The sequence below is a fragment of the Venturia canescens genome, chromosome 4 (genome assembly GCF_019457755.1).
Source record: "Venturia canescens isolate UGA chromosome 4, ASM1945775v1, whole genome shotgun sequence".
Taxonomy (NCBI): Eukaryota; Metazoa; Arthropoda; class Insecta; order Hymenoptera; family Ichneumonidae; genus Venturia; species Venturia canescens.
The window spans coordinates 14035682-14063640 of NC_057424.1; the positions used below are offsets into that span (position 1 = coordinate 14035682).

General features: G+C 40.7%; 3 protein-coding genes across 9 annotated transcripts; 2 read left to right on the top strand and 1 right to left on the bottom strand.

Annotated features, from left to right (window-relative positions):
* Positions 1 to 8: 8 nt before the first annotated feature.
* On the bottom strand, positions 9 to 3127 carry LOC122409585 (protein phosphatase 1 regulatory subunit 21). 3 transcript variants are annotated; one of them, XM_043417268.1, is made up of 6 exons: positions 2984 to 3127; positions 2317 to 2404; positions 1228 to 2070; positions 863 to 1009; positions 360 to 593; positions 9 to 291 (listed from the first exon to the last, which is right to left on the bottom strand). In XM_043417268.1, exons 2-6 carry the CDS (start codon positions 2377 to 2379, stop codon positions 265 to 267), a joined length of 1314 nt encoding a protein of 437 aa, XP_043273203.1. In that variant the 5' UTR covers positions 2380 to 2404; positions 2984 to 3127; the 3' UTR covers positions 9 to 264. The 3 variants fall into 3 exon arrangements, with proteins under 3 accessions (XP_043273203.1, XP_043273202.1, XP_043273201.1); XM_043417267.1 differs by lacking the exon at positions 2984 to 3127 and adding an exon at positions 2851 to 2960; XM_043417266.1 differs by lacking the exon at positions 2984 to 3127 and adding an exon at positions 2851 to 2936 and having other exon boundaries at positions 2317 to 2422.
* A 155-nt stretch (positions 3128 to 3282) lies between these two features.
* LOC122409583 (GA-binding protein subunit beta-2-like) lies at positions 3283 to 8266 on the top strand. Of its 4 annotated transcripts, none has more exons than XM_043417263.1 (8): positions 3283 to 3826; positions 3985 to 4087; positions 4236 to 4349; positions 4601 to 4798; positions 4876 to 5221; positions 5447 to 5710; positions 5862 to 6136; positions 6474 to 8266. In XM_043417263.1, exons 2-8 carry the CDS (start codon positions 4025 to 4027, stop codon positions 6735 to 6737), a joined length of 1524 nt encoding a protein of 507 aa, XP_043273198.1. In that variant the 5' UTR covers positions 3283 to 3826; positions 3985 to 4024; the 3' UTR covers positions 6738 to 8266. The 4 variants fall into 4 exon arrangements, with proteins under 4 accessions (XP_043273198.1, XP_043273200.1, XP_043273199.1 ...); XM_043417265.1 differs by having other exon boundaries at positions 3283 to 3606; XM_043417264.1 differs by having other exon boundaries at positions 3283 to 3452; positions 3968 to 4087.
* Positions 8267 to 9530: 1264 nt separating this feature from the next.
* Positions 9531 to 27799, top strand: LOC122409580 (uncharacterized). 2 transcript variants are annotated; one of them, XM_043417256.1, is made up of 15 exons: positions 9531 to 10675; positions 11497 to 11681; positions 11930 to 12126; positions 12668 to 19518; positions 19703 to 20394; positions 20476 to 20656; positions 20931 to 21551; positions 21645 to 21756; positions 21844 to 22153; positions 22219 to 22263; positions 22339 to 22455; positions 22570 to 22672; positions 22760 to 23005; positions 23113 to 23721; positions 23872 to 27799. In XM_043417256.1, the coding sequence occupies exons 1-15, from the start codon at positions 10531 to 10533 to the stop codon at positions 24936 to 24938; spliced, it is 11481 nt and encodes a 3826-aa protein (XP_043273191.1). In that variant the 5' UTR covers positions 9531 to 10530; the 3' UTR covers positions 24939 to 27799. The 2 variants fall into 2 exon arrangements, with proteins under 2 accessions (XP_043273191.1, XP_043273190.1); XM_043417255.1 differs by having other exon boundaries at positions 23113 to 27799.
* Positions 27800 to 27959: the final 160 nt, after the last annotated feature.

A 27959-nucleotide genomic window follows, 5' to 3' on the forward strand; every position in this document is an offset into this window, starting at 1 on the left:
TGACGAAATTTTGCTTCATAGACTGAAAAGTAATTTATTCCATCATGTTCTTATTCGCATCTTAGAAGTAATAACATCGATCAAATAAGAGCCGCATATCTACAAATAAATTGGTATCACCAAATTTGGTGGGTATCCGTTTCAATTTTTTTTTGTTTTGAAACTTATGTAGTTTTCATGGTTTTCGATTATGTACACAAATTCGAGCACGCTGAGGAAAATATTTTGGAATGTCGTTGATCGCTAAAGAGCACCTGTTTATGTTCATTTTTGCTTTCCCTTTTTTACATTCTGGAAACAAAAAACATGTTGGGAAGAATGTTGTAAAGTCATAAAAAATTATTGCGTAAATGATGTACCTTGTTACTAAGTTCGAATTTCAATTGTTGTATTTCTTCAGTTTGGCGGATTAATTTCTCGTTCATATTTGCAAGATGCTCACTCATTGTGCTCAACTGTGATTTATAATTGCCTTCTCTTACTTCTCTATCCTCTTGTAAACTCGTCCAATTCAACATCGTCTCGTGCAAAGCGGTTTCACACTTTTCACGCTTTGATTCGCTTGTCTCGAGATGAACGTTCAACACTTCGTTCTGCCGAACATAATATATTTCTTTAGTCTTAATGATTCAGACACTATAAGAAGTTTGGCGTGAATTTTCCGTAAAATTTTTGTGATACTGAAACGTGGGAAGAAATGTAATAATTTTAATTGAAATTTCAATGAACTCAATTAGTCTTTAGAATGTAATGTTTTCCTTCCATTTCCACGATTATTTTCAACTTTCATATTTTTTATATATAATTTGACGTAAAGAAAACTCGAAAATAGATTCAAATTATTTTCTGTAAAAGTTCGTACATTAGCAGCTATGGCTAAATTTTCTACGTGACAAATGTGCTTCTCCGTTATCAACTTGTCAATCTCACGCAAAAAATAATCCCGGATTTTGGCTTCCCGAGTTTCGATCTCCTCTGGTATTGTGAAGGGTGCATTTAATCGACCAAGCTGAAATGACAATTAAAATGACGAAGTCAGATATATCCAGGCGATATAAAAGATACAGTGAATTCGTATTTGAATAACTGAGTTGGTCGTTTGATATTTCTCTTAATTTTTCTTGGAATTTTTTCCCAGAATTTATCAAAGAAGGTATACGAGTTTTTCTACTTTCTCAATCATGAGATAACAATCGTGATGGAAAAATTCTAATGAACAAAAAGTACCATATTACTGATTTCCACAGGTTCTAAAAGACTTTTTGCAAGTTGACTAGTCTCTGAAGCTTCTTTTTGCTGCATCTCGTCGTACTTTATTTTGAGGATATGATAATCAGCTTTCCACTGGTTTAATTCTTTTTCAAGATCTGCGAGCTTAACGAATTCAAATTCGTCACGAGACTCGTCATCAGTACCAGTAATTTTTGCTGTTCTCGGATCTCCCAACGATTTGGAGGATCTACGTGAGACGGAGGGCGATGAAAAAGGAGATTGATCGTTCTGTCGATGGTTGTTTAGGCTGACTTTGCAATCTGTTCCCTCGACGCTTGACCAAGAAGTTGTCTCTTCCTGTTTCTGTTTTTCTGCTAATTTTCGCTGAACATCATTCTTTTCTCTCTCAAGTTTGTCTACGCGCTCTTGATATTTGCTATCTAATTCAATTTTAGATTTTTCCGACTGTCTGAGTTTGTATTCAAGGTGAATGATTCGCTCATTAAGAGATTCAATTTCACCTTCTTTGTCTGCAATTTGGGACAACAATTGAGCATTTTCCATAATTTTTTTCTGAAATTCCTCCACATAAATGTGATTAGGTTGAGCGACTTGGGGATCTTTGTTCTCTGTCGATTTGCTTCTACCCTTTTTAGACTTGTTTTGAACATGGTCCAATTCTTCTTGAAGGAAAGTAACTCTCTTGGTCAATTGTTGATTTCTAAATGTTAAACTATCTAACTCTTGTTCAGCTTTTCGTAATTCCACATCTTTCTCTTTTAGCTGTTCCCTTATCTCGACATTTCGTACTTGTTCGTCAATTACAGCTTTTTTCAACACATTGGCCTGTGCACGAATCTAAACAAAAAATATTACCATTATAAAAAACATGATTCATTCATTGACATACCATATAATTTTCAAAATAGTCAATTTTTCATCATACTTGATTATTTAACAGCTCAAAAAACTTTGCCGAATTGACACTATAGGATTTATCAATAGTTCTGGAAGACGTTAGTTCAATCGAGACAGATTGATGCAACAAATTTTCATTTTCTCCATAACCATTGAAATAATTGATGTTAAAAACTATTTTCTTACTTTCGAATATTCCGTCGCGATCTTCTGGTATTTCGTTTGCAGTTGACCATTGGTAGCTTCCATTATTCGTGGATATTTTGAAAAATCACTAAAATCGCACTTGAATCTTTAATTAATACACAATAATTATACATTTGACGAAAATTCGATTAGTAAAAAACCTTCTACATCGATGTTCGACATATTAATAAGAGAGCACTTTATGCCACGTCAACGACAACAATAATAGCTCACAATAGTAGAAAACTAAAATGTCATTTCGGCCCGTTGCGTTTTTTGTAAGAACATTCAATTGTTAACAGAGAAAATAAGTGACCGTCATCCATTAAATAGTGGCGAGATGGCTTTCACTGACGACGTGTATATATGTATACGTGTATACACTGGTATCGAATAATTTAAAAAAATTGATACGCCCCCACAGATATTGCTGTTTGATTCGAAATATCGGTTGCGATCGTTGAATATGACACTAGAACGTTACTTGTCAAAAACCTACTGTGCAATTTTTTATGTACATATGTAAATACATACGAACACGAAAGCACATATGATTGAGTACAATTTCCATTGCAAGTTCCAATATTTGGCTTCATTCACATGCGTCGTAACATTCGCGACGTGTTATATTTATAACGAAATAAAGAAGCTTAATATATATAATCACTTGACAAATGACGAATACGATGGTGATGATTGAAATTCTAAAGAGATTGTGTTTTTCAACAGACAATGTTTGGTAGGTTCGAGTTCTGTGTTGAACTATATATTTTTTGACATTCCGATTTACGTTTGTCGCGTGTGCCGCGGCGGTGCATATGACATGACCTCTGCTTTCTTGTAGTTACCGATTGAGTCATTGTTGACATAACCTCAAACGTTTCGATAGTAAATTTTCATTGAAAAGTTTCCCCGTAGACGTCGCAATCATCGCATTTTCTAGAGTCCGTAAAACGATATCTATACATATAGAAGGTGCTAACAATTAGCGCGAACCCGCGGTCGCCATGTTGAAGAAATATCTTGGTGACGATAAATCAAGAAGGCTGTGGACATCGAGAATTCCTGTAAACTGTGCGCGGAGCCTCGTTAATATTGCGATCAACAGTAAACATACGTTAAACAATGATACTGACGTGAGTAAAAAAAAACAATAGCGAGTTGGCTCGGTGCGTGCATGGGTCGTCCGTTCGTAAATAAAACGCGGAGCCTATGGCAAGGGACTTCCGCTTAACGCGGACAGGAACAGGAAGTTCACTGTGCACGTAGATGGCAAAATAAAAACATCCTGTACGAACGAATCTTTAAAAAAAACGAAAAGAAAAGAAGAAAAAAACAAGGAAACAATGATATGTGTGGAAACACTTGTTGGTTCAGAATGTGTTGTTAGTTTTGGAAATGAAATCAAGGTGTACGCGTGAGAACCGCGGACGAGGATCACTTCGTTCATTATTGACGACCTACTTTTATCTTCTCTTTTTTTTTTCAACTTTTACTTTTTCTATTTGTCGTAAGCAGCAGCCAGTTGTGAATATCAAGAATTGGAACAAACACTAATATTTTTTTTCACATTGAAACCAAAACGAAACATGAAAAATTCACGTGATTTCATGATTGTTGATCGAATTCAAATTGTCGAATTTACCGTCAGGGATGATTTCGTTTTAGCCTGTTCATCGCAAAGGATTTTTAACGTCTGCTGGGCAAAATGCAAGCTGAAACTCTTTGCGACAATGATGTTGAGGCACTCAATTCGGACACCTTCATTCCTGTTAGTATGCAAAATTCTTACAAATGTAAAGCTTTAGGAAATATCCAAGACAAAAAAATACAAAGCTTTAATGCGAATTCCATAATTGAAATAGTACTAGACTTAAATTTGAGAAAATTAATGAAAAATAATGAAATGGTAATCGCAGGATGCCGTGTCGATAGTAGAATTGGGGAAGCAGCTTTTGATGAGTGCCAAAAATGGTGATACGGATACTGTCCGTGATCTCATGTGCAGAGGTGCTCCTTTTACTACCGATTGGGTAAGTAGAAAAAACATGTTTATCAGTGTCACTTTCAGTTGGAAAAGATTGAATGCAAACAAAAAATTGCCCTTTTAATTTTTTTTCTCTTCAAGTCCCATATTCTAAAATGGATTTGAGTTATGTTGAGTCGGTTATGCGCTTTTTCTAATACTATCATTTGTGAAACTCAATTATGTCTGTTGCAATGATTTAATATTGTACATTCCACGCTATAAATTGAAATCTTCTTTTCAACGAATGTCTTCCAGTTAGGCACAAGCGCATTGCATCTCGCAGCTCAGAACAATCACACAGAAACGGCAGAAGTGCTATTGAGAGCTGGCATTTCACGAGATGCGAGAACAAAAGTGGATAGAACACCCCTACATATGGCTGCTTACGAAGGTCACAACGAAATGGCACAACTACTCCTTAATTACGGTGCTGACGTAGACAGCAAAGACATGGTTGATTGATCAATTTCATTTTCATATTTATTTGTTTGTTATAGAAAAATTTTACCATTTTTCTTTCTTATTGCCAGCTCAAAATGACGCCTCTTCATTGGGCAGTAGAACGGGAACACATAGAAGTGATGAATGTTTTATTAGAGCATGGAGCAGATGCAAATTCAACAAGTAAATTCGATAAAACTCCAATTAGCCTGGCCCTTGAACACGATCGTCTTGACCTCGTTGATGTTCTTCAACAAGAAAGAGAAATATTGGGTGTACATGCGCAACAACAGAATCAAGCGAATAGCGCTGAATTGGAGGAAGCAACACACAGTCTCATCCAACTTGAAGCTGAGAGACAACAGCAAGAACAATTTCAACTGCAACAACAACAGCAACAACAGCAGCAGCAACAGAAGAAAAAATTAGCTCAAGGTTTGTTGCAAAACAAAATTTCCTTTATTTCTATCATTATTTAAAAAGTGTTTCTCGGTAGAAGTCAAGTGTAAAATTGAACTTTATAATTTTTTAAATGTAATTCTAAAATCACAATTTTAAGAAATAGATAGTATTTAAAACTTCTTTGAGTGTCTAGAAATTCTTTTACTTGAAGTGCTATTCATGAAAAATTTGCATAACACGTGTTCACTGAATTTTCAGCTCAAACTGGGAAAAAACAACGAATGATTTTCCAACAAATCCGTATGGCTGCGCCGAGCGACGATGAACAAGACAGAGACGCCGAACTAATCGACGATTTAACGAATTCCGATCACAGTGCTCTGAAAAAACACAAAAACTTGACAGGTTTGGAGCAACCCTTGAGACTGCTCGAGGCTCATGGAATAACTATGATTCCTGTCGACAATGATGCTAGTATCGTGGAAAACGCTATGGAGAGTGGGAGAACAGTAGTTCTTACAGGTAGAAAACTTTCCTGCTAAAATAATTGTTTCATTTTCGCACATTTTTAAAAATTAACCTGTGACGCTTAGTATTTTTTTGTTCAATTTCATTGACATCTGGTGTGTTTTTCATAGTTATTTTATACCGTTTCGTTATTACCAAAATACAGAAGCAGGTAAACTCGCGCTCAATTTGACAAGATCGCCGCCAACCATGGGCGTTAAGAGGCTTCACGTTGGCACACGTCGAGGTGGTTCGAGAAAAGTCATTGCGATAAGGGCCGATCAAATACTGGGACACAATCCAACGACACTGACTCCTCGGGGACCCAACATTTTAAAGAGAAATACCGATAAGCAACCGGGCAAATTGTTTCTCACTTCACTTGGTAACAATCCAATGGCTTCCGTCAAGCCAGCGAAAGCTGTAATTCCTGCAGCAAAGGTTTGTTCCTGACTCCAAACATTTTTCATTCATAAACTTTAATTGCCGCAAATTTTGTTCAAACTTTGCTTCTTGGCAATTTAATAAAAAGCGAAAAAAATTTCAATTTAAAATCACTTCGAATGTCATGGATACCAAACGAATTTTGACGGATTTTTCAAGAAAACAAAATGTTCAAAAATATGCAGCGTTTTGACAAGAATCCACTGAAATTCTTGGTATTTGAAGGAATCTCTGAATACCAAAATTTTTTAGTGAAAAATAGAATTCTTCAAAATTATCTTCAATTGATTCTTATAACAGATAATAATTTAATCAATATACGTTTAATTTGCAGAAAAAAATTATTGGCGTGACGCCGAACGTGACAAAACCAGTGGTACTTCATTTGGACGATGAAATAGAGGAAATAACAGAAGATGTAAATTCAGCGGAAGAGAGTAACGAGCCGGTAATGGATATAGCACTTTTAAATCGACAGTTGCAAGAAGCACGAAGACAAGCAGCGGAATACAGAAAACAGCTTTTGAAGAAAGAAGAGGAAGCAGAAATATATAAGCAACAGTTGAAAAATATGACAGCTCAAAAGGCTCTGAAGTGATTTTGTTTTGCTCATTTTCCTTTTTTTTTTTTAAACATAAAACTGTAACTGGAAGATGATCGCTTCAGGACCGTTCTTTTGTTGTGAATCTGACTGACTGTGCGTTTGGGTAATCTCTCAAACTCTGTACAGCTGTTACGGATTGAAAATTTTGAGAAAGGATCTCAGTTTCTCGTATGGCGTCATGAATTTCAAGGACAATTCGTCGTGACGGTTTTCCGGTGTTCTTAAACTCGAAAACTAACCACAAGTGACAATAATCCTGAAAGAAGGATTTTTATTTTATACAACATTTTTTTAGGTCTTCTTCTGTTTATAGTGCTTATGAATAATCATTTAAAGCCAATTGTGCATCCGACAGGAGGAGGAACCAAATCTGGGTTTGTAGCATATCAGATCTGTCTCCGAACACATGTTCGATGGAACATGTAACAAAACACCGATCACGATAGTGGTCCATGATTGTAAAAGGGTCAGTCGTTAAACCACAATTGCTCTATTGATGCAGATATCAATAGTTCTTCTCTCCTTTTTTCTGCTGTTAATTTTCGCCTCGAGAATTCTCGTTCGCGAAGATATTGAGTCGCAACGGCGTCTTTTTTGATACCGAAGTTTAGTGCCAACGCACATGGCGAGACCTTAGAGACTCGTGACTAATTCGTTCGTCATTTTATTTTCACCACCTGGTGACATTATTTTTCTTCTAGTTTTACTTTATTTTTCAATACAGAGAGAATAAAATATTGTACAGACCACAGTTGTGATTTTCGATCATTACTTATGTATAGATTGTTGTAATATACATTGTGGAGAGGAATAAGCCGGCGCGTGAACCAGCAAATAATAGGAAAAAGCAAATAATTTAAAAAATTGGTTTATGACGAATCGTTGATCGTTTGTTATTCAGATTATATCCGATTTTAGGATAAAGCTTACATGAAATAAAAAAAAATAACAAAGTGTTTACTGATAATTGCCTGAGTTTTCGTATGATTATGTCGAAAAGTATCGTTTCAAAATTTTTTCTATACGTACGGATTAAATATTTGAACCGTGCATATCGTACTTTATTGAAGTTATTCTCATCAAACGACAAAACTGACAAAAAGACCAACGTTGTTCCTAATTATGCATTGTTACATGTAAAAAGAAATTTTTCTTTTAAATTTGATAATTGAGGAAAATATATATCTGATCAGATTTATTTTTAAAATAGATGTAATCGTTGATATCTCCGGAATGCAATAAAACTCTACACCAATATTTTTACGTTTCATTGAAAAAAAATTCTGTATAATTAGTAAAATTATACATTTACATTCCACGATTAAATGCTTTTGTTACGTTACAATTTTTCATTAGTTACATTTATTGCTATAACGATAAATCCATGAGATAAGAAATTATATAACTCCACTCAGGAAAAAGCAGTAAACAAAACATGTAAAATAAAAGTTGATAATATCTCATGTACAAAAAAATTTTTGTATTAATGTTCAATTTGTTAATAAATTCAGACTAACAATCAATTATTCCTTCGGTCATAATTCATTCTTGACTTTTGTTTCGTGTTTCTGTTTTCGAAATCGTTGGAACAATGGTTTTTCAACTTTCTCCAATGAAATTGCTTTATGCTGACTGCAACACTTTCGTCGGTTACATTATTGGTTTTTCATCATTTCTGAACGTCGAAACCATTTTTCTGTTTTTCGTAGAAAATATTATTTCTTTGATCATTTTTCCGTCCACGATTTTTTCATGAAAAGTTTGACAATTTCTGATAATAAAACTTGGAAGTTTTCTCACTGCACATGCATGTAGCATGTTTCGTGATAAATAATTATACTTGTTATTCATTTTAAGTTTTGGTATATACATTTGTACCGGAACAACAGAAAAAATCTTCAAAATATGGTGGAATGAAAATATTTAATTTGGTGTAATTTTTTCGATAATAAAAAGATTTGATCGCATCATCGAACAAAAAAGGAACATGAACGCGGAAATATGACGACTGATGATCCGTGGTTCGTAGATCGATAAGAGGGGCTGACAAGAGTTGGAAAAGTGCAGCGCCACGTAGACAGTGGTGTGCAGCAATCGAAGATGAAGGCAAGACAATAGGGGGAGGATGGGTAAAAGGGCCAGAGAAGTCTGACAGAAAGAAAGGGGGCTGTGATGCGTCTGATGTTGCATCGGGCTCAAAGCTCAAAGACGCCGAGAGAGAAAGGGTTTGCGAGTAATTGAGAGCAAGGGTGAAAAATGGATGTTGTATGTGACATGAAACGTATTAATTTGTACATATGTATACATGTAAGGCATCTCCATACCATACACATGTGCCAGGCTATTTGATTCGAGGCGCTTTTTTATACCTCTCGCGTCACGTTTGTTTGATTCAAAAGCAAAATTCCCTGCAAATGCCAGCTTCTGTATACTTGCTATATCAAATGAAATTACCCTCGTATGCGATTCACAGTTCAAAAAATACTCCATGTGTTGAATATTGGAGGGAAAAAGGAAGAATATAAAGGCAAAAGTCAAAGGTATCTAGTCACGGCACTCGCACGGCGAAAAATCCCTCTATGCGTGGAGCGTAATAATGTAGCGAAGTAGCGAGAGATAGCATATAAATAGTAATATATGAATGGAGGGAGATATACAAGCGCGAAGTATTAAGGGTGTACTCAGCCGGTTGAGAACCACTGTCGAATGTTCGTATATACCCGGAGCTACCGAACGGCGGCGCGAATGTCCAGTAAAGCGAGGGGGGAGGGTCGCGTTTGCGTTTTCTACGCTTCTTACGAACACGAATACAATGTACACACACGACACACAACAACGAGGATACAAAACTCATTAGAGTTATTGTACCAGTGTGTTTTTACGTAGATATTTCTCGTAGTACATAGGATCAGAATGTCAATAAAGTAGAGTAGAGCCAGGAGTCGGTTATACGTCGTAAATTCGTGACTTTACAGGGCGAAATAGAAGAGCTTTCGATGGTGGTGCACGCGTGTGGCATTCCCGAGGGTATAGTGGTGTCGCACATCGGTGAGAAACGGATTAACAGCGAGAAGCACAAGAAGAGCCGAAGTGCGATCTCGGTCGACGTGAGTACGAGTGGCGGGAGTGGGAGCGACAAGGATAAATGTAGCGTACTCATATAATGGAGAAAAAATAGAAAGACTGAGAAAGAGAGAGAGAGAGAGAAAAAGTGAGGGAAAGACATGAAGGAAAAAGTGAACGATATTGTTAAGTGAGTTCTGAGTGGCAATAAAAAACGAGTAATAGAAGGACAAGAAGACGAAGAAGGTTGAGGAGGTGGGTGAGGCGGTCAGGAAAGGTAGCTTATACATATATATACGGAGAGAGGAAGAGAGAGAGAGAGTGGGTGAATAGTGTAGAGTCCACAGTGGAGGGAGGAGGGAAGGAGGGAGGTGTGGTGGATTTTTAGTGCGGGTGCTTAAACGCCTAGTGTTCGGAGTGCCAGTGTCGCCGAGCGTCAGGGCAACCCGGCGTCTCGCGTGTTTTGCTTGTGTCTTACGAATTTCAAGTTTAATGATTTTCGCGGCGAATTTCATACACCCTGTAAAACGGCGACAAAAATCAGTGAGAATAAACGCCTTAGCCGCCAAAAAAAAAGAAAAACATGAGTCGTCAAGCCACCTAGCATTTGTAGTGTAATAGGCGGATTGTATATAGTTGGATTGCGCGAGTCTCTGCTTTACGGCGACGGCGGATAAAGTGGGGGCGGGAGGGGGTAGGACACACAAGCGAGAGCGGCGGAAAAATGGCGTCCGATAACGAAGCCTCCTGCGTGAGTGACCCAAATTTCGCGGTCATATGCTCGTTTCTCGAATGTTTCGGCAAATCTTGTGGCATTAATTATCCCGACATTGCGAGACTCCAGGAGATGCTCGAGGATACACAAGAAGGTAAGCTAAACTTTCGGAATATTTCACTTCTGTGCCGTGATGTTTTTGCGCGCGCCAGTAACACCGAGTCTTCCATCTCTCTTCCTTTTCTCCCCTCTCCCCACTCTTTCTCTCTCGCGCTATGTTCGTTCCACAATTCCCCTCTCTGTTCGATTCTCTTGCGGCCGGGTTTACAAATACAACTCTTTCACCTGTCTCTCTCGCTCTCGAAACAGCAACCATGAAATATTATGATCTTTCACGTTTTTCGATTCGTTTTTATTTCCTTTCATGCCTAAAGTATCTTCGTTTATCATCTATTTTCTGTTTTACTCGTTTCTTCGAACCTTTCGTTCCGCTCTTCGGATCGATCTTCGTCGCGAAATTCCGTTCCGCCGCTAAGCAGAAAAAACCGCGCGAATCACAAACTTCGTTGACACGCCACTGACAGTTGCATTGTGCACGCCGTTCAAGGTTATTTACTGTTCTCCGGTACTTCATCCTTCAATTTCTTTTATAAGTCGTGTCACGCATGTTTCATATTTGATAATATTTCATTGTTTTGCAGTTATTATTGTTTTTTATACCTCGAAGCTACAGTTTGTTTTGTTTTTGTTTGAACAACGATTATTATTTGTTCTTTGTTGTCACTCGATCCTCCTACCATTGTACAATCCGCCAATCGTTTCGTAACGTTATTTGAATGAAAACGTCGATTTATAGGACTTTACTGTGGCAGAAAAATATTATAAATCGAGATGCTATTGATTACGGGATTCTCCCGAAAAACAAACTCCATCAAAAATATTTGACAAACGGTCTTCGATTTTTTTGTTTTATAGTTCCTCAACAGCTTGTAGAATTGCACATAAAGTTATTGCGCAAATTGAGAAAGACTGTGTCACCAGAAAAATGGGAAAGAGCACTGGTGAAGTTTTGTCACACGTATTCCAATCAGGATGGCTGGGAATTGGAAAGATTCGGTTACAAAAAAGCACGAATCGGCGTAAAACTTCGTCTCCTCAAGGTATTTCACTCCTTCAATACATTGTGGGATTCTGAAAGATGAAACCTGCGACGCAGCTTCAAATCTTTCTAAACTTCACTTTTATAATTCTGAGCATGTCGACATTTTTACACAAAAAATCATAAATGTTCTTTATAAGAGGTTTGGAAAATCGTTTATTTAAATTTCAAACGCTGCAAACTTTAATGGTAAGAAATTATACCTTGGTCTGATGCAAACATTTTGTAAATACTCGTTGTCTAACACAGGTCTTGCTCGAAGCTCAGTTCGACTTGAATGCAAGGTTCAAGCTGGAAGTAAACAAGTTGGCAGCGGACCAGCTACGAGTCGAACCTTTGGGACGTGATAAAACAGGCTTGACTTACTGGTTCCAGTTAGACGAAGAGTGTAACATTAGAGTATATCGAGAAGACTTGGATGAAGAAAATTGGGAACTGGTTGCACAGTGAGTTTTGTTGTTCTCAAACAACATGAATTATCTGGATGAGAATAATATTCACAATTTTCTTTTCTCTTTTTTCAATATTTCATCAAAGACTGGTAAACAGAATTAATAAATACAAAGAAACTTCTGATGGGAATACTAGTCGATTTTTCATAGATTTCTCTTTTGCTTCGCGCGATCAGTCGAGAATTTAAATGAACGTTGTTATTTAATTTATCTCCTAAAATATCTAAACCCCTGACGCACGTTGGTGCTACCATACACCAGTAGTTGTAAATTTTCCGGGTTTTGTGTGAAACACGATTTTCAGCTCGTTTTTTCACGATGACAATCGATTGGGAATATTTAGAGGTTTAAAAATTTCGCACGATCAATTGAAATTTAACGATTCAAGCTGGAGAAACAAGCGTTTGGAAATAAGTGGTGAAAATGAAGATGCAGTCGAAGAATTAACAAACGAAAATATAAAACGATCATTTCAGAGTATCGTTGTGTTTTGAATGTACTTTAATGATATAAATTTTGTTGATTCGTTCATCAGGGATCGTGAAGGTGTGGTGAATCTAATAAATTTATTGTCGGACGGTGAGGGCGAGTTGATTCCGGTGAACGAGGACAGCAGCAACAGTATGGGAATATCGGAAAAGCCGATAATAGATACGGGTCAAGTTGCGGAATGTGCACTTCCGGCAGATGAGAAGAAGCCTGAAAACGGGACTACGAAAGAAGAGAAAATGGAACAAGAGCAAGAAGTTGCGAGCGTCACAGTTCCGAATAATCAAGAAGTAGAAACGGAGAAAGAGAGAATTGAAAATACAGTGCAAAACGTAAACGAGAATAAAGAAGTTGAGGAGCAAGTCGAAGATGAGGAAGAAGAGGAGGAAGAAGAGGGAGAAGGAGACGAGGAAGACGAAGAAGTGAGCAATGACGAAAGTTCAGAAGCGAATTCGGACGAAAACGACGAGGAAGAAGAGGAGGAGGAAGAGGACGAAGAAGAAGAGGACGAAGAGGATTCTCAAGAAGCATCGGAGATTAAGAATCAAGCGCCTCAATCGGTGATTCCACCAAAACTCGTGGAGAACAAAGCCCCACTGATGACAATTCAAGCGAAGAACGTAGTAGAGAAAGAAGCACCACGAACACCGTGGAAAGTATCGATTTCCGAAGTAAACAACGAAGTGGTGCCGATCAGTGGGGAAGCGGTGCAAATACCAAAGCCGATTGCGGCGAAGGCAAATGCCTTGGATTCAACGATTCAAGTTAAGGCTATCGAAACTCCGGTTATAACTACGTCACCACTTAAATTAATAAATATCCACGAGTTACAGAATCCAGCGGTAGTAGATCGAGGGCTTCAGCGGGAGGAGAAGTATTCCGTCAAATCGGCCTTGCCTTTTCAAGCCTCCGAATCGACATCGATTCACCCCAAATTTCCGGTTAAACCGATTGACAAATTGGCCGCTAATTTGTCGCGTATACAGTCGGAAAAATTGGAGAAACCCGGCGCAGCTAAGTTGCTTGAAAAAATAGCTGAGAATTTGGCCCGTTCGAGCGGTGCTCAAGGTGCAACGTTGGTAAACGGAGACGATGATAAAGTGCAGGAACTCATTAATCGAGGTGGATCTGAAAAATCGAACTTGAGTATAATGCCGGCGAGGAGTCAACGGGGGATGAATCTATCGACATCGCCTCGTGGCTGGGAAAGCTCGAACGATCATGCGAGACCGATGGATTATTCTGGCATCGATCTGTCTAGTCGTAAAATTTCCAAACCTGGTGCGGATATCCATCCTCCGTCGGGGGCTTATAGACCGCAAGATTTTCAGCATCGAGAGATGGATCTGAGCACAAGGAAAATCGGTAAGCCGGAAAGCACCGGTTTGCCGTACGATTCGCGCTCAGTAATACTCCGGAATCACACGATGGTGACCGATTTGAGCAAGAAACAAATGTACCCTGGTTACGAGATGCCTCAAGCTGGCGCGTATCACAGTAGTCCGAGAATAAGCGGTAAAGAAGAGCACAGACTTCCAAATTACACGATTTTACCGGATCCGAGTAAAATAGCATCGATGAGAATGAACAGTGGTCCTTTGAAAAGATCTATGGACATGGGCGAAGATCCACAGCAGGAAATGCTCAAGAGAATGAGAACAGAGGGCTTACCGTTGAGGGGCACGATGGACAAAAGGTTAACACCGATTATGAATTCTTCGAGACGCGATGACATCGTTGGGCCTGCAATCGAAGAGCCCGTGATGATGGTACGGGGTGAAGGCTCCGGAAGCGATTGCGATGCCGTTAACCCCATTATTGGCGAAGCGATCGAGGAACAAGTTGTATTTTTTTACGGCGACGGAACCGGTCGAGAGTGTGATACGGGTAATCCCGGCGACGATACGTCCTCAGAAAATAAGGAAAGCAACGAATCAAAAAACGAAGGTTGTAGCGACGTTACGACGAGTTTGACGCCTACGAAGATCGTCAATCCTGAGGGCAGCGTTAACGAAGCGACGAGCGGCGAGGACAAGTCGTTACCTCCGAGAATAAATGCAAATTGTTCTCAATCGAGTAATCCCAGCGGGACCATCGATAATTGTCAGTCTACCGTAGTTTCTTCGGTCTCTCCGAAGGCCAAGTTTAAACCTACGCTCGGGGTTCAAGTTATCCCTCGAACGGGCACCAGCAGTGGCAGCGGTGGAGTAAAGAAAACTTCGAGATGGGACGTCGGAAGACCTGAAGATAAAACCGAATGCGATAGCAGTATCGTATCGAGTGGAGAAAACATATCAACGCCTAACGAAACTTTAAATGTTGCCGATCATCATCGAACGATGGGTAATGATCGTTTGAGCATGAGCGACGATCACGTTCCAAGGCAATCCGAAACTGACGACATCACGAGTACATCCAATCAAACTCCCGCGAGTAGCATCGTCGCCGAATGCTCGTCGAGCGTTGGAGACGTCGAAAACATAACCGACACGATTCAAACTCTTTCGACGCAACCAGACAGCTCGTTATCCACTGAAACTTCAACTTCCACCGGCAACGATTATGAGAGCAAAGAGACAGAAGCCTCCGAAAAACTGCACTGTGATTCCTCGGTCGCTCCAAGCGTCGCCACTTCGTCCGTTGACGTCGTTCAATCCGTTGTATCAACGGTTAAGGAAGACTTCAACACGGACGAGGAAAAAGTTTGTTCGCCTGAACCCGCCGAGGAGAAAAACGATCCCACCGCCGATTCTCCACCGCGGTTTTTCTTCGGACCCAACTGCGTTTCTTACAGCTCGAAAACGGAAGAGGAAACACCCTCGAGCGAAGCTCCCTCCACTTCCGATAGCAAACCTGAGATCGAGAAACTCGTTAGTGATAATAATAATTTAGCTGAAATCGAGGAACCCCAAAATCCAGAATCATCGGATACGTCACGCGAAAGAAAGAGCCCCGAGATCGCGAATGAAAAACCCGAAGCTCAGCCACTCTATAAGATTGAGGAGGCAACGATCCCATCCGTTTCTACAGTACAGTCGTCGACGTGTCCAGAAACTGTTGACGAAGTTGAATGTCCTTCTGTGCCGATGGATATTTCGATCTTGCGAGACGAGAAAGAAGAAAAAATCGACGCGAGCGAACAAATGGAGGTTTCTGAAAGTAACAATCCCGAAGAATCCGAATCGCAGAGAAAATCGAACGAAGCATTGATTTCTGCGGTTGAGAAAACAACCGAAGACAGTCAACCGTCGACAGTTGTGAGATCTGAACTCGGGACGATCGAATCCTCGACGGATGATCCACCAAGGGATGAGTCTGCGATGGTAATTGATTCAGAATTATCATCGAGTACGCCACTTTTAGAAACAGTTGCAAAAGTTGATTCTCCGAAAAAAGATGATGCGAATGCTGAAAATAAAATTGTTCCTCCGAGAGAAATCAACGAAGCGGATGAATCGCGAGCGGAAAGTACTAATCTGACCAGCGATTCGAGCGACCAACTAGCCGAAACGACTTTCGAAGAGGCAGCGAGCTCAACGTTACAAGTTACTCCGGATGACAGTACGCAGACGAACGAGACGAGCGATGAGAAACCTTACGGCGCCAAAGAACTCGAGCTGTCGAGCGATCTTGACGACAAAACTAAACAATCCCTGGATTCTGAAGATGATTCATGCGCCATGAGAGTCGTCAAAATGAACGAAGAGAACGCCAACAACGAGCTCTGTAACGAGGACGCCCAAGACGGTTTCTCTAAAAGTTCTGAAATTCCCGAAGAAACTAAAGAAAGCGTTGAACCGTCTGATAATATCGTACAAGTTGGGCACACCGGGAGAATGCACGAGGAACGATCACAAACAAGCGTTCAATTGCCCGAAGATTCTTCCGGTGATTCGATCGCTTTGAGCTACTCCAGCTTGGCCGTTAATCCCAGCGAAGACTCCACCACGAGTGGAATCTGCGAAGCTTCGTCCTTGCCTGGCAACCCCGAATCCATGGAGAAAGAAGAAATTCATGAAAAAGTAACTCCCGCTCCCATCGTTGATTCAAATATCGCTAAATCGCCCGAGAGAATAACCATCGAGAGCAAAAAAGCTTCGAGCTCAACCGGCCTCTTACAAGCGGTCGATTCCTACACGGACGATCTTTCGGAAAACCAAAGCTCAGCTGATCAAGACTCGAACGAAGCTATGGTCATTGATGACAGAACATCCGACTCCACAGAGTCCGTAAAAGATGCGAAGGTCGATAAAGCTGCACCGAGTGCGGTCGAAACTTTGAACTTTGTCGATAAAGTATCTGCTCCCATTACTTCCAACGAAAAAACCGACGAGGATATCGAAGCTCCGCTCTCCACCGAGTCGTCCGAGGTCCCAGCTTGTGGTGCATCTTCCGCAGAGCCCTCGGAAAACCTCGAAAAAACTGAAGATAAAGAGCAGAGTTTAAACAACGAGACTCAACCAATTTTGGTGGATCCAAACCTCTCAGGTATTCAGGTTTCCGAAAACAACGACGTTTTACCAGGTCTTCTAAAGCCAGAAGAGAATCCACCGGTTGCTCCAGAAGCCTTGAAAAACGAGGATACGAAGAATAACGTGACTGAAATAGTAGAAGAAAAATCTTCGACTGTTCAACCTTCCCTCGTTCCCAATTACGTTTGTAGCGACGACGATGATGTGAGTGATGAAGTTTTCGAACCGGAGACTGGAGAACTCGAAGTGTCTTCTAAAAAAATCGACGAAGAATCTCCGGTTGCGATCGAGGATGAAATCTCAAGGCTAACGGTCGTAGTTGGTAACGTCGAGGCCTCTGAACCAAAAAGTTCTGAAAGCAAAATATCAAGCGAGTTGGAAGACAAATTTCCTGCGGGAAAATCGGATGTTAATATTTGTGAGAACAGCAGAGATTATTCCGAGCCCGAATTCGATAACGCGGAGACGCATGAACAAACGCACCCAAAAATCGAAGCTTCGACGAAAAATATTGATGTTGAGAACAAACGAGAGATCGACGAAAAATTGAATATTCCTGGCGAGAGATTAGGAACGAATGACGACACAAAAGAAACGGGAGTGTCGGAAGTCAGCCTGGAAAATGTGCAAGAAACTGACGTTAAGTCTGATGAATTGATCGCCGAAGTGGTGAACGAGGATGTTCCAAAGGAATCTGCATGCTTAGAAATTGCGCGGGAAACTCAGGATCCTGTAACAGACTGTGACGAAATGAGTAAAACTTCAAGCACGTTTGACACTACTGCTAAAGACGATGATCAGGGGAGCAAATCAATCGAATTTTCAAATAAAGAATCTTTGGAAGATATTTCAAAATTGGAATCGATTCCTTCGATTTCTGTAGACGCGATTGAAAAAATCGACGAATTGTCAACTTCTGAGAGTCCAATGACAAATTGTGAGAGTGAGGGTGTAACTGAGAAATCAATTGAATCGGAAAAGAAAGTCGATCGGTCGGTCGTTTCTGGAATTCTCGAATCAGCAACTGACGTTGCTGATTCGCTGCACGACCAAAGTAGCCTTGAAATTTCGAAGGGTAATCAGCAGCATTTGACAGAAACGAGTTTGATCGAAAAGCAGGACATTGCCGACATTCCTGCGCTGCCAGAATTTCCTACGCAACCAATTGAAGCTAAAATAATCGATGAAGTTGTCCCAGCGGAAACTCGACAAGCTGCGGAAGCTTCAGAACTGAGTGTAGTTACCGCACCAACTTTGAAAACTTTGGCGGATGTTCCGAGCGAGAAATCGAACGAGAGTAATTTCGTGAACAAAGTTCCTGTATCAATCGTTAGCGAGAAAATTGATGAGGTTTTATCGGCGAAAAATGAACCGAAGAAAGAAGCGAGTAAACGATTGCACGGCGTATCAGACAGCGAAGATTTTCCGCCGACGAAATCGAAGCCACCGAGCGATGATTTCGATAATGAGCTTACAACTCGACATTCCATCGAGGAAAAAAGCATCGCAATTGATTACAGTAAACTCGTTGAAAGCCCGGCCATCCCGACAACAACTGTCACCGCCCTTACAACTTCGTCGGTTACGGTCGACGAAAAACTTGCTTCGAAAACTGTAGAACCACCAATGGAGATAATGCAAAAAGTGACGAATCACGAGGTCCCGAAAATTCTTGGTAATTGTGCTGAATCGACGCCGTTAGAGCAAAAATCCTCGGAGATCCAAAGCATCGACGTTAAATGTGTCGATCTGGAGTCTGATGATTCGATGGGAATCGATAGCCAGACTATATTCGAAGCTCCTGCCGAAGATGTGGATCCTCTCGCGTGCGAGGAAGATGATTTTTCGAAAAGAACCAATTCGGAAGAAGCTTCCATTCCAAAAATTGGCATTCGCGTTAAACCAGTTGCCGATCTAGTTTACGAAGGGTGGAAACTCGATTCGCCGGACCCTCCGGCTGCTCAGATTGCCTCGCGGAAACGACGCAACAGCGCTTATGAATCGAATTCCGAGGAGGGAACGACGAAGCAGGAAGATGACGGTGAAACAGGTGGAAAGAGAATGAAGCTTCGAGGCAAAAGATCTCCGGATTTGCAACTTCGGAAATCGGTCGAAGCGAATCGTCCTGAGGCCCTCACCTCTGAGGACGAAGGGCCTAAAGATGTAACGCCGGTTGAAACAATTGACATCAAAGACGACGATGATGAAGTTATCGAAATCGAGACTACGAGAAATGACAAAAAACCCCGTGGACGACCTCGAGGTAGGAGACGACGCGGTAATCGATCTTTTCCCAAACCAGCGGCTCGCTCTAAAATCAACACTGAAAAACTGTCCGAAGAAAATTCTGAAAACCTCGCTACTCTTCCTGTCACTGATTCGACCGATGTTGGACAAACGGAGTCGAAGAAAAAAAGAAAGAAAAGTAAGTTCAAGACCACGAGGGTTTTATTATTTTCTCCTATTTTGTATCTTATTTAAGAGTTGTTTAAACAAATCGAAAAGCTTCGATCAATTTTCCTCCTCGAAGCTTGCATGAAAGAATCACTCAATATTAATTTTCCTGAAATGAGCATGAGTTTACTAAAGTCGTTATGTATTTTCCATAGGAAAAATGGTTCTTGGCCTGGAGATTGGGATCGATATTGCAGTACCGGAATCGCAAGGTGGTCCTGGTGTGGACGAGATCCCGGTGCGGCAATCACGAAGGATAGCGCAATTGAAGATCAAAGAGGAGGCTGACAAGAGAAGAATCGAGGAGGAAACGCTCAGTGACATGAGAGACAATAAAAAGGATCGCGATGGTACGGAGAAGAAGAAGCGGAAAAAGCAAAAAGCCGAGAGCGAGGACGACGCAATAATCGTTAAGGAAGTGGAGCGTGAGGTGAAATCACGAAAACGTAAGAAGAAGAAAATGCTGTCTACGTTCAACGAGGCCAAACCGTGGCAAAGTTCCTCAGGTTCGAGCAGCGACGAAGAGGGTCAGGAAGAGGAGGACGAAGAAGAAATTGAGAGCGAGGGTTCGCTTCTATTTAAAAGTGACCATGAATTTTCGCCTGAAAGTGATCTCGAGAAAGATGAAGAATCGGAACCTTTGAGACGAGCGAGAACTGCCAAAGCAGGACCGTCTGATGTTGAGGACCCGGAAGACGAGTATGCTTGTCAAAAGTGTGGAAAAGCTGATCATCCCGAATGGATTTTACTTTGCGATACTTGTGACCAAGGCTGGCACTGTTCCTGCTTAAGGCCAGCGTTGATGCTCATTCCCGAGGGCGATTGGTTCTGTCCACCGTGTCAACACGTTAGTTTCTTATGCGTTTTTTCACTAGACAATTGTTCATCCATGTTGTTATTCACGACATTGTATTCTCTCAATTTGTAGTATATCCTGGTGAAAAAACTACGAGAAAGTCTGAAAACCTTCGATCAAAATTCAAAGAAGCACGAAAACGAAGTCTTACGAAAAAAGAGACTCGCTTTTGTCGGTATCAGCTTGGACAACGTTCTCAAAGGTGAACGAGCTGGCGACAGCTCAAGAGGGTCTAGTGAACAATCGGATAACGGTAAGTAATTTTCATCCGCTTATATAGTAACATTGAAGACGTGCGTTCAATTTTAAAAATTTTTTACAATTGGAATTTTCATTCTCAATGACTTCGAAGAAAACTGTACGTTGGATCTTTTTTTAACCTTTTGAATATCAATTTTTTTGAATGCTAATGCTGATATTCAAAATTGCTGGTAACAAAATTCAACAAACTAATGTTGCTATTCAACTTTTGGTTGCAACGAATGAGATGGAAGTTATCGCGGTATAAAAATGTCATTTCCGTACAGATTCGTCATCATCCTCTTCCGGATCGAGTTCAAGTAGTTCCAGCAGCGAAGAAAGCGAGCCCGTTTATCAATTGCGAGAAAGACGCTGCGCAAATACGTATAAATTCAACGAGTACGATGATATGATAAATGCAGCGATACAGGATGAAGTGGAAGCGCTTCAAGGAGCGGGCAATCAGGGACGTGGCAAGGACATTGCTACGATAGTGAACGCAGAGAAGGAAGAAGCCCAAGCGGAAGCGCTCAAGAGCAGAGAGCATGATGAGGATGACGACGAAGATGGAAAGAAGTCGGAAAAGGACAGCGACGAGGATTATAAAATTGACAAAGAAGAAATTGACGAAGAGGAGGAAGACCACGCGAGAAAGTTATCCAACAAAAAAATGCTCTCGCGCAAGAAGCATCGCAAACTCAACAGTCTTGACATCAGTAGCGAGGATGATCCTGAGAGTGACGAAGACTTCAAAGGCTCGAGCAGTGAGGAGGAAGAAGATTTTGACGACCAGTTGGAATCGTCGGACGACTCATTTGCAATGAATAAAAGACGAGGTAGAAAAGGAGAATCTCGACCTGTTAGAAGATCGACAAGAGCTGCAAGAACGCGATACGATGCTGATTTTGGTAAAAAAAATAATAAATTTTCATTCCAGCTGAAAAATATCCACAATTGTTTTCGATGTCACGACTTTATCTTTCTTTTCATATTAACTGCAGTCAATGACGACAGTGAGGACAGCGATCGCCCGAAGAGAAAGAAGTCAAGATCTATTTGGGAAGGTTCGGAGAGCGAAGAAAGTGATAATTCGTGGCGGCAGCGTAAAAAGAAGTGAGTTTCGAGTCCAGTTTTACTACGCATTTTTTGCCCCGGCCATATAAAAGCTAATACTCATTTCATATTTTCTTTCGCTCAAAGGAGTAGGACTATCCCGGCACCTCGCATCAGGGCAACGTCAAAATCGAAATCCCGAAAGAAAAAGAAAAGGAAACGCATTATAGAATCTGATAATCTTAGTGACAACGATGAGGAGGAGGCTGAGGAAATGAACGAGGTTGAAGCAGTACATGTCGAGCATCAGCCGCTGGTAGAAGCCAACGAGGAGGAATTCAAAAACAATGAGCAAGTCTCTATGAAGAAGATTCACGAGGAAGAATTACTGCAGGATGGCGAGACCAAATATGAAGCTACGAATATCGAAGAGGAAAATCCGAAAAAGAAGAAGAAGGTAATGACGAAACTTTATTTACCGAATCGAACCAAAAATAATAATCTCGTTTCTATTTTACGCAGGAAACCACGCCAAGAGTTAAGAAAGCTCCCGGTATCAGAAGAAAAGTAAGCCTCACCGAACCATAGAAAAATTATTCTTTTGTTGGAATCAAGATTCTATTGAATCTTCTTATCTTGCAGATTATTTATGGTGGTCTTGATAACGATGGACCGAGGCAAGAAGAGGAAACACTGGCGAGGCGTACGCGTGGACGTAAAATCAATTATCAGGACATTATGGGGTCTGACAGTGAAGAGGTATATATTTCTTTTGTTTAGTTATGCATCATAGAAAGAGCATATTTCCATAAATCATAGCTGGATGCTATTCGATTTCGATGATCACATGGTTCGTTAACTTAACTTCCGAAGGAGCTGAATAAGGTTTTACGAAAAACGGAGGAAAGCGAAGACGAGTTCGTCGTCAATGAAGGAGAAGAGTTCAATGAGGACGTCGAAAAGGATTCGGACTCGGGTAAGTTATAATAATTTGAACTAGAAAAGTTGATCCAATTCGAAGAACCAATTAATCACAAAGTCCCTATTTTTTATAATCTTCAAGGTGACATATATTCGCCCAAGAAAGATATACCGAAAGGAAAAGCTAAATCGCCGAAGAACAAAAAGATGAAAAAAAGTCCTGCCGGTTCGAAAACTCCAACGGACAATGGTACGCCAAAACAAAGAAAAAAACCAGGCCCGAAACCCGGAAGTAAAAACAAGCCTCGTGATCAACAAGTATTGGCAATATCACCAAGCGCAAAGCCAAACGATACGGACTCGGTGTCCCGTGGACTAGATATGGAAGGTGAGACGAAGGAAGGAGTTGATTCGGTTTTCATTTTAATTTACCAAGTAATCGTATTTGTTATCAGTCTTAAGATGGAAAAAAATTGAAATAAGTTTTATTATTAGGCTCGACAATGTCGGCGACGGGATCGGTAATCGGGGAAGTCCCAGAGGGTTCGTTGACGGGTTTGACAGCCGACGATATAAACGCTTTGGATGACGAGCAGATAGAGCAAATGATGATGGAAGACGAAGAGTACGGTCGACGACAGCTCGAGTTAGCGGCGATCGAGATAGCTAAGAACAAGAAGCAGGAAGAGAAAGAAGCGAAAAAATTAGAGAAGGCGCGTTTGAAAGCTTTGGAGATTCTAGCAGCGGAGCAACAGCGTGATCCAAATGCGCCGGATGGGACGGACGGGGAGATACCGAAGAAGAAAAAACGGGGGCGTCGTAGTAAAGCAGAAATTCTTGCAGAACAGATGCGCCGTGACGGTGTGCCGAGTTTGTTGACGGGTGTTCCGACTATCTTACAACCGAGTTTAATACCGGACGTGTCCCCGAGCCATGTGTCGCCAAACGTAGTGACGAGTCCGGCATTACCAACGATCGTAGCAGCGCCGGTGGAAATAGAGAGAAGTCCAGGGGCTCAAATACCACTGATGGCCGGACCAGACGGTCAACTATTCAGTCCGGATGGATCACCGCTAAAGCCAAAGAGGAGAGGTCGGGGCAAGGGTAAGAAAACACTCGCGTTGGAGGCTGCTCGCGCGGCTGAGGCGGCAGCGAAAGCTTCCGGCGTCGATATCAGCCAACTCGGAATCACCGGAACCGACTCTAATCCAGAAGTTAAAACGGACGATATCCCGAACGTTCTTCCTACTCCAGGTAGCAGTACTTCGGGTTCAGCACCGCCAACACCACCGACAAGCAGTGTCGTTCCGAGCCAAGGACTACCGTTGGCTCAATCACCTAATCAACAGCAACATCCCCCGCCGCAACAACCCACGGTCTATCCTACTCTGCCGCCTAGTCAACAGTCTTCCGTAATCACGAGGATGCTGCAGTCCCAGCCAGTATCGAGTACACCGCAATCGTTCACCGCTGCGGCAGCAGCGATGGGTCACAAGTATTTTGGCGGTCCAAACGCAGCCGGCCAAATGATGGCGGGTCCTAGACCAAGCAATTACGACATGCCGCCACGTGGCAGAATACCATCTCCTTACAGGCAATCGGGTCCTTCCTCGATGCCACACTTTGCAGCTGTGCGTTCGGGAACCCCACCGATGAGGATGCGAGTACCAGGCCCCCAGATGTATCACACACCTCATCATCCCATGGACCCATCGCCCTCCGGAGGTGGGCCGATATCGATAAACAGTCGGGATCGGAGCTCACCCCTCGGTCCTGTACCAGCGATGATACCACCAGCCGCCGGTAGTCCGTTGGCAAAAGGTGGTCCCACACCTCCGCCCCCGCCTTATGTCAGAGGCGGCCCGGCTCACTCGAGATTCGCCGATAATCCACAGTTAGGACCAAGACATCAAATACCACAATTCCCAAGTCCCTCGCCAGCCAACCACAACATGCAGCAACCGTCACCACCCCCGAATCGACCACCCGGCAACTTTTCTCCGTACCATCCACCACCACCACCGAATTATCATTACGGGGCTTACCCACCACCACCGCCCATGACTACGGCTGATGACGCAGCAGCTTATCAAGGTTCACCTTACTCTGCCGAACATTTTTCAACCCCCGCTGAGAGCCAACCTCAAATACAGCCACCGCCGCCACCGCCACCTCCTCAACAGCAACCCGGCCCACCGCAGCCTCACGCGAACGAACCTGGAGGACCTGGCAATAAGCAGTACGACGAAGAAGGTACCGGTGAATTTGGTGGTCTCGTTTCCTATTTCAGCAGTCAACGAGAGGACGATCTTGACTCGTAGCATGAGTGAATCCTTGGCTACTCGTGAACCGCGCGACTCTGTTTATCGCCTCATTACATAACCGCATAAACATTTATCAGGATCGCTCTTTAAATCAATTATTTCGTGGCATTGACGAAGATTCATTTTTTCCATCAATGGGGACGTGCTCGTGTATCCACTTAATGTCAAGTTTCTCTAACGACGTACAAGAGCTTTGGAAATACGGGACGAAAGTCACGTTAGTCTCCAAGGTGCGTCGTGACTACAGTCTTCGAGAGAAATAATTATGAACTCTCTGAACGCCTGCAAACTCATTGTTACGTCTCGTAACTCGAGGACCTTTCCCATAAAAAACAACATCAAAATCAGAGATCTCGGTGGATATTGAAATCAGCAGATGATCTCAACGAAAATACATTTACATGAGAAACAAAAAAAAGCAAAGAAGAAAGCAAAGTAAAAAAAAATCACAATTTACGTATGCAACACAAAGAGAGCCACTAAGCTGCAAATTGGCCAAGTACCTGGTTTCTACAATACCGTCAACGTCCTAATACTTTAAAAAGCTTTCTATATTGTTAGTCAGGTAAATGGGGAAATTGAGCCGTTTTTTGCTACTCCATGCGGACGAGCAACCAACGGCGATTACGGGCAATCGCAATAACACGTGCGAACGAGACTTAACGAAAGTTAACGAAGATACAGATCTGACACGAATGAAAAATATTTAAATTACGTCAGCGGATCTTTGCAAAAGATATTTATAAATGAAAAAAAAAAAAAAAAAAACGAAGAAATGAATAACAATAATGAAAATACAAAAAAGAAATATTACTTCCAAAATCCAAATTAATTTGCAAAATGTATTTTAGTCGCAGATTTAATGAAAGTGAATTTTCTTCATCCATTCAAATTAATCGGCCGTAATAGTAACGAATGAGAGAACAAAAAAGATATTAACATGTTCGGGCGTAATGCCAGTGTCATATGTATATATGTAAATACCGTAATTCCTCTAGATTATATATATATATTTATATATATATATATATAACTATATATACACATATATATTACATGTATCATATATACACACAGTCACGAAAAATACCATAAATTGAATAGTGCAAGGGGCACAAATGTAATATTTAAATTAAATCATGGACGCTCGCGTTGAGGCATGTGAATCTTGATGCGCTAAAAGATGAAAGATAACGAGAAGGAAATGAAGGGAAAAAATGAAAAATCGATAAATAACAAATGGTGTGAAGACTACTACTATAATTATTTATAAACGAGGCAAACAAAAAAAGTAAGAAAAGAGGGGGAAAAATGAATATTAAGAATTTATAATAGTACGTATATTGTATTTTACAGATTTTACTTGATACCTATTCGATAGTGATCATTAAATATGATTATGAATTTGGTGGGAAGAATATGAGACCGACGCACAAGTTTGAAGCAACAAAATACTCCTACTCCGTAAAATAAGGAGATCGTTTTACTATTCATATTGTTCGATCGCGAATCATCTCCCGCATATAGTTATAGCCAAGAAATCGGAGAAACGAAAACGATTAATAAAGTGAAGAGGATTCAGGGTGCTGAGGATTTTGTTGCTTCAATTTTCAACTCGGCGGCTCGCTGCGCGCCCCCCCCCCCCCCTCCCCCATAGGTTTCATATTCTTTGACGGCCTACAAGGCCAATAGCGCTGTTTTGAAGAAAGAAAAAAAAACAACAACAAAAAGAACGTGTATCTGTTTAGTTCTTGCAAGTACGTGCATACCTAATATAAATAGAAATTATTATAAATAAAAGAGGAAAAAAACACAAGATTATACATTATCTTAGAATTTAGCAGCTTGGGATAGTTTCCTCCAATCCAACTGAACGTTTACAATTGATAAATAATTAAGAAGAAAAAAAACCATGTTGAACAAAAGAAACGAGAAATCATAATGTGAAACGAGATGATTTAACTACATATATAATAATTTTATTATTTTTACACCTATACGATGTACTATCTCGATTGTATGTCGTTTAAATGTACAATCTCTGTCTTTCTCTTCCTTAGACTCGATGTGTCTTCGGCAAAGGTTGCGCTTTTGGGAAACACTCGATAATATCATGTGAGGAAATTTAGAGAGAAAAAAAAGGAGAAATATCGTTGGTACTATGTTTTTCTTTTTTTTTTTTTAATTTTTTTTAAATATTGAAATATTGTTTCAAAACTACGTAAATCGTGTTGCGCATGAAAATGCAATGTCGAATTAAGGTGTGATTTTTGACATTTAAAAATTAGACGATTCGCTTGTATCATGATTGCATTTTGTGAGAAAAAAAAAAACAATTATTTATATAAGCGATACGACTGTCCCGGAAAACACAATTTTTGGCATGACCCGAATTTTTCTTTCTTTTATTGCATAATCGTGTGTAATTTTATTCAACACGAATAAATATACTTTGTCAAAAATTGTTGAGGGAACAACGATAATATCGTTTACAGCGGCGTGTAATCGCTACGCAAATATTCATGACGAAAAGAACAAAGAAAATTCATTCTGAACGTGTCGGGAGAAAAGAATGCGACGAGAAAAATTATGTGTGCGTTTATAAATTCTTTTTTGTTTATTCGTACAGAGATTTGATAAAGAAAAAAGCTACGACGATGTGTCCCATAAGCGCAAACTAAACCGTAGTTATTTGCTACAACAAATAGGAAAATCGAAAACAAATAAAAATAGATAACAAATTTGGTGCAGTTTGGCTTTCTTTTTATTAAGGGTCTAGACCAAACGCGATTATTATATTACATGTTGTAGCCCATAATTGCAGAAGTTTTGTAATAAAATCATTATATTGAACGATATTTGGCTTTTTTTTTCTTTCCCTTACGAGATCGTAGACCTGGAAATATATCTTCCATTAGAATTCCGACTCTAAATATTTCATGTGTTATTGTCATAAATTAATATATTTTTTTAATAACAATTTTTTTCATCCATTATGGGGAACAATTTTATCGAAGA

What these genes read in the sequence shown, in the direction of transcription:
- LOC122409585 (XM_043417266.1), bottom strand. Translation starts at nt 2,912, where the DNA reads ATGAAGCCAAATATTGGAACTTGCAATGGAAATTGTACTCAATCATAT. An exon ending in TCATATGTGCTTTCGTGTTC is followed by an intron (nt 2,423 to 2,850) that starts GTATGTATTTAC and finishes TATTAATTAAAG; the next exon opens with ATTCAAGTGCGATTTTAGTG. An exon ending in ATTTAGCCATAGCTGCTAAT is followed by an intron (nt 594 to 862) that starts GTACGAACTTTT and finishes TATGTTCGGCAG; the next exon opens with AACGAAGTGTTGAACGTTCA.
- LOC122409580 (XM_043417255.1), top strand. Translation starts at nt 10,531, where the DNA reads ATGGCGTCCGATAACGAAGCCTCCTGCGTGAGTGACCCAAATTTCGCG. An exon ending in GCGATACGATGCTGATTTTG is followed by an intron (nt 21,552 to 21,644) that starts GTAAAAAAAATA and finishes TATTAACTGCAG; the next exon opens with TCAATGACGACAGTGAGGAC. An exon ending in CTCCCGGTATCAGAAGAAAA is followed by an intron (nt 22,264 to 22,338) that starts GTAAGCCTCACC and finishes CTTATCTTGCAG; the next exon opens with ATTATTTATGGTGGTCTTGA.
- LOC122409583 (XM_043417263.1), top strand. Translation starts at nt 4,025, where the DNA reads ATGCAAGCTGAAACTCTTTGCGACAATGATGTTGAGGCACTCAATTCG. An exon ending in GAAGAAAAAATTAGCTCAAG is followed by an intron (nt 5,222 to 5,446) that starts GTTTGTTGCAAA and finishes CTGAATTTTCAG; the next exon opens with CTCAAACTGGGAAAAAACAA. An exon ending in CTGTAATTCCTGCAGCAAAG is followed by an intron (nt 6,137 to 6,473) that starts GTTTGTTCCTGA and finishes TTTAATTTGCAG; the next exon opens with AAAAAAATTATTGGCGTGAC.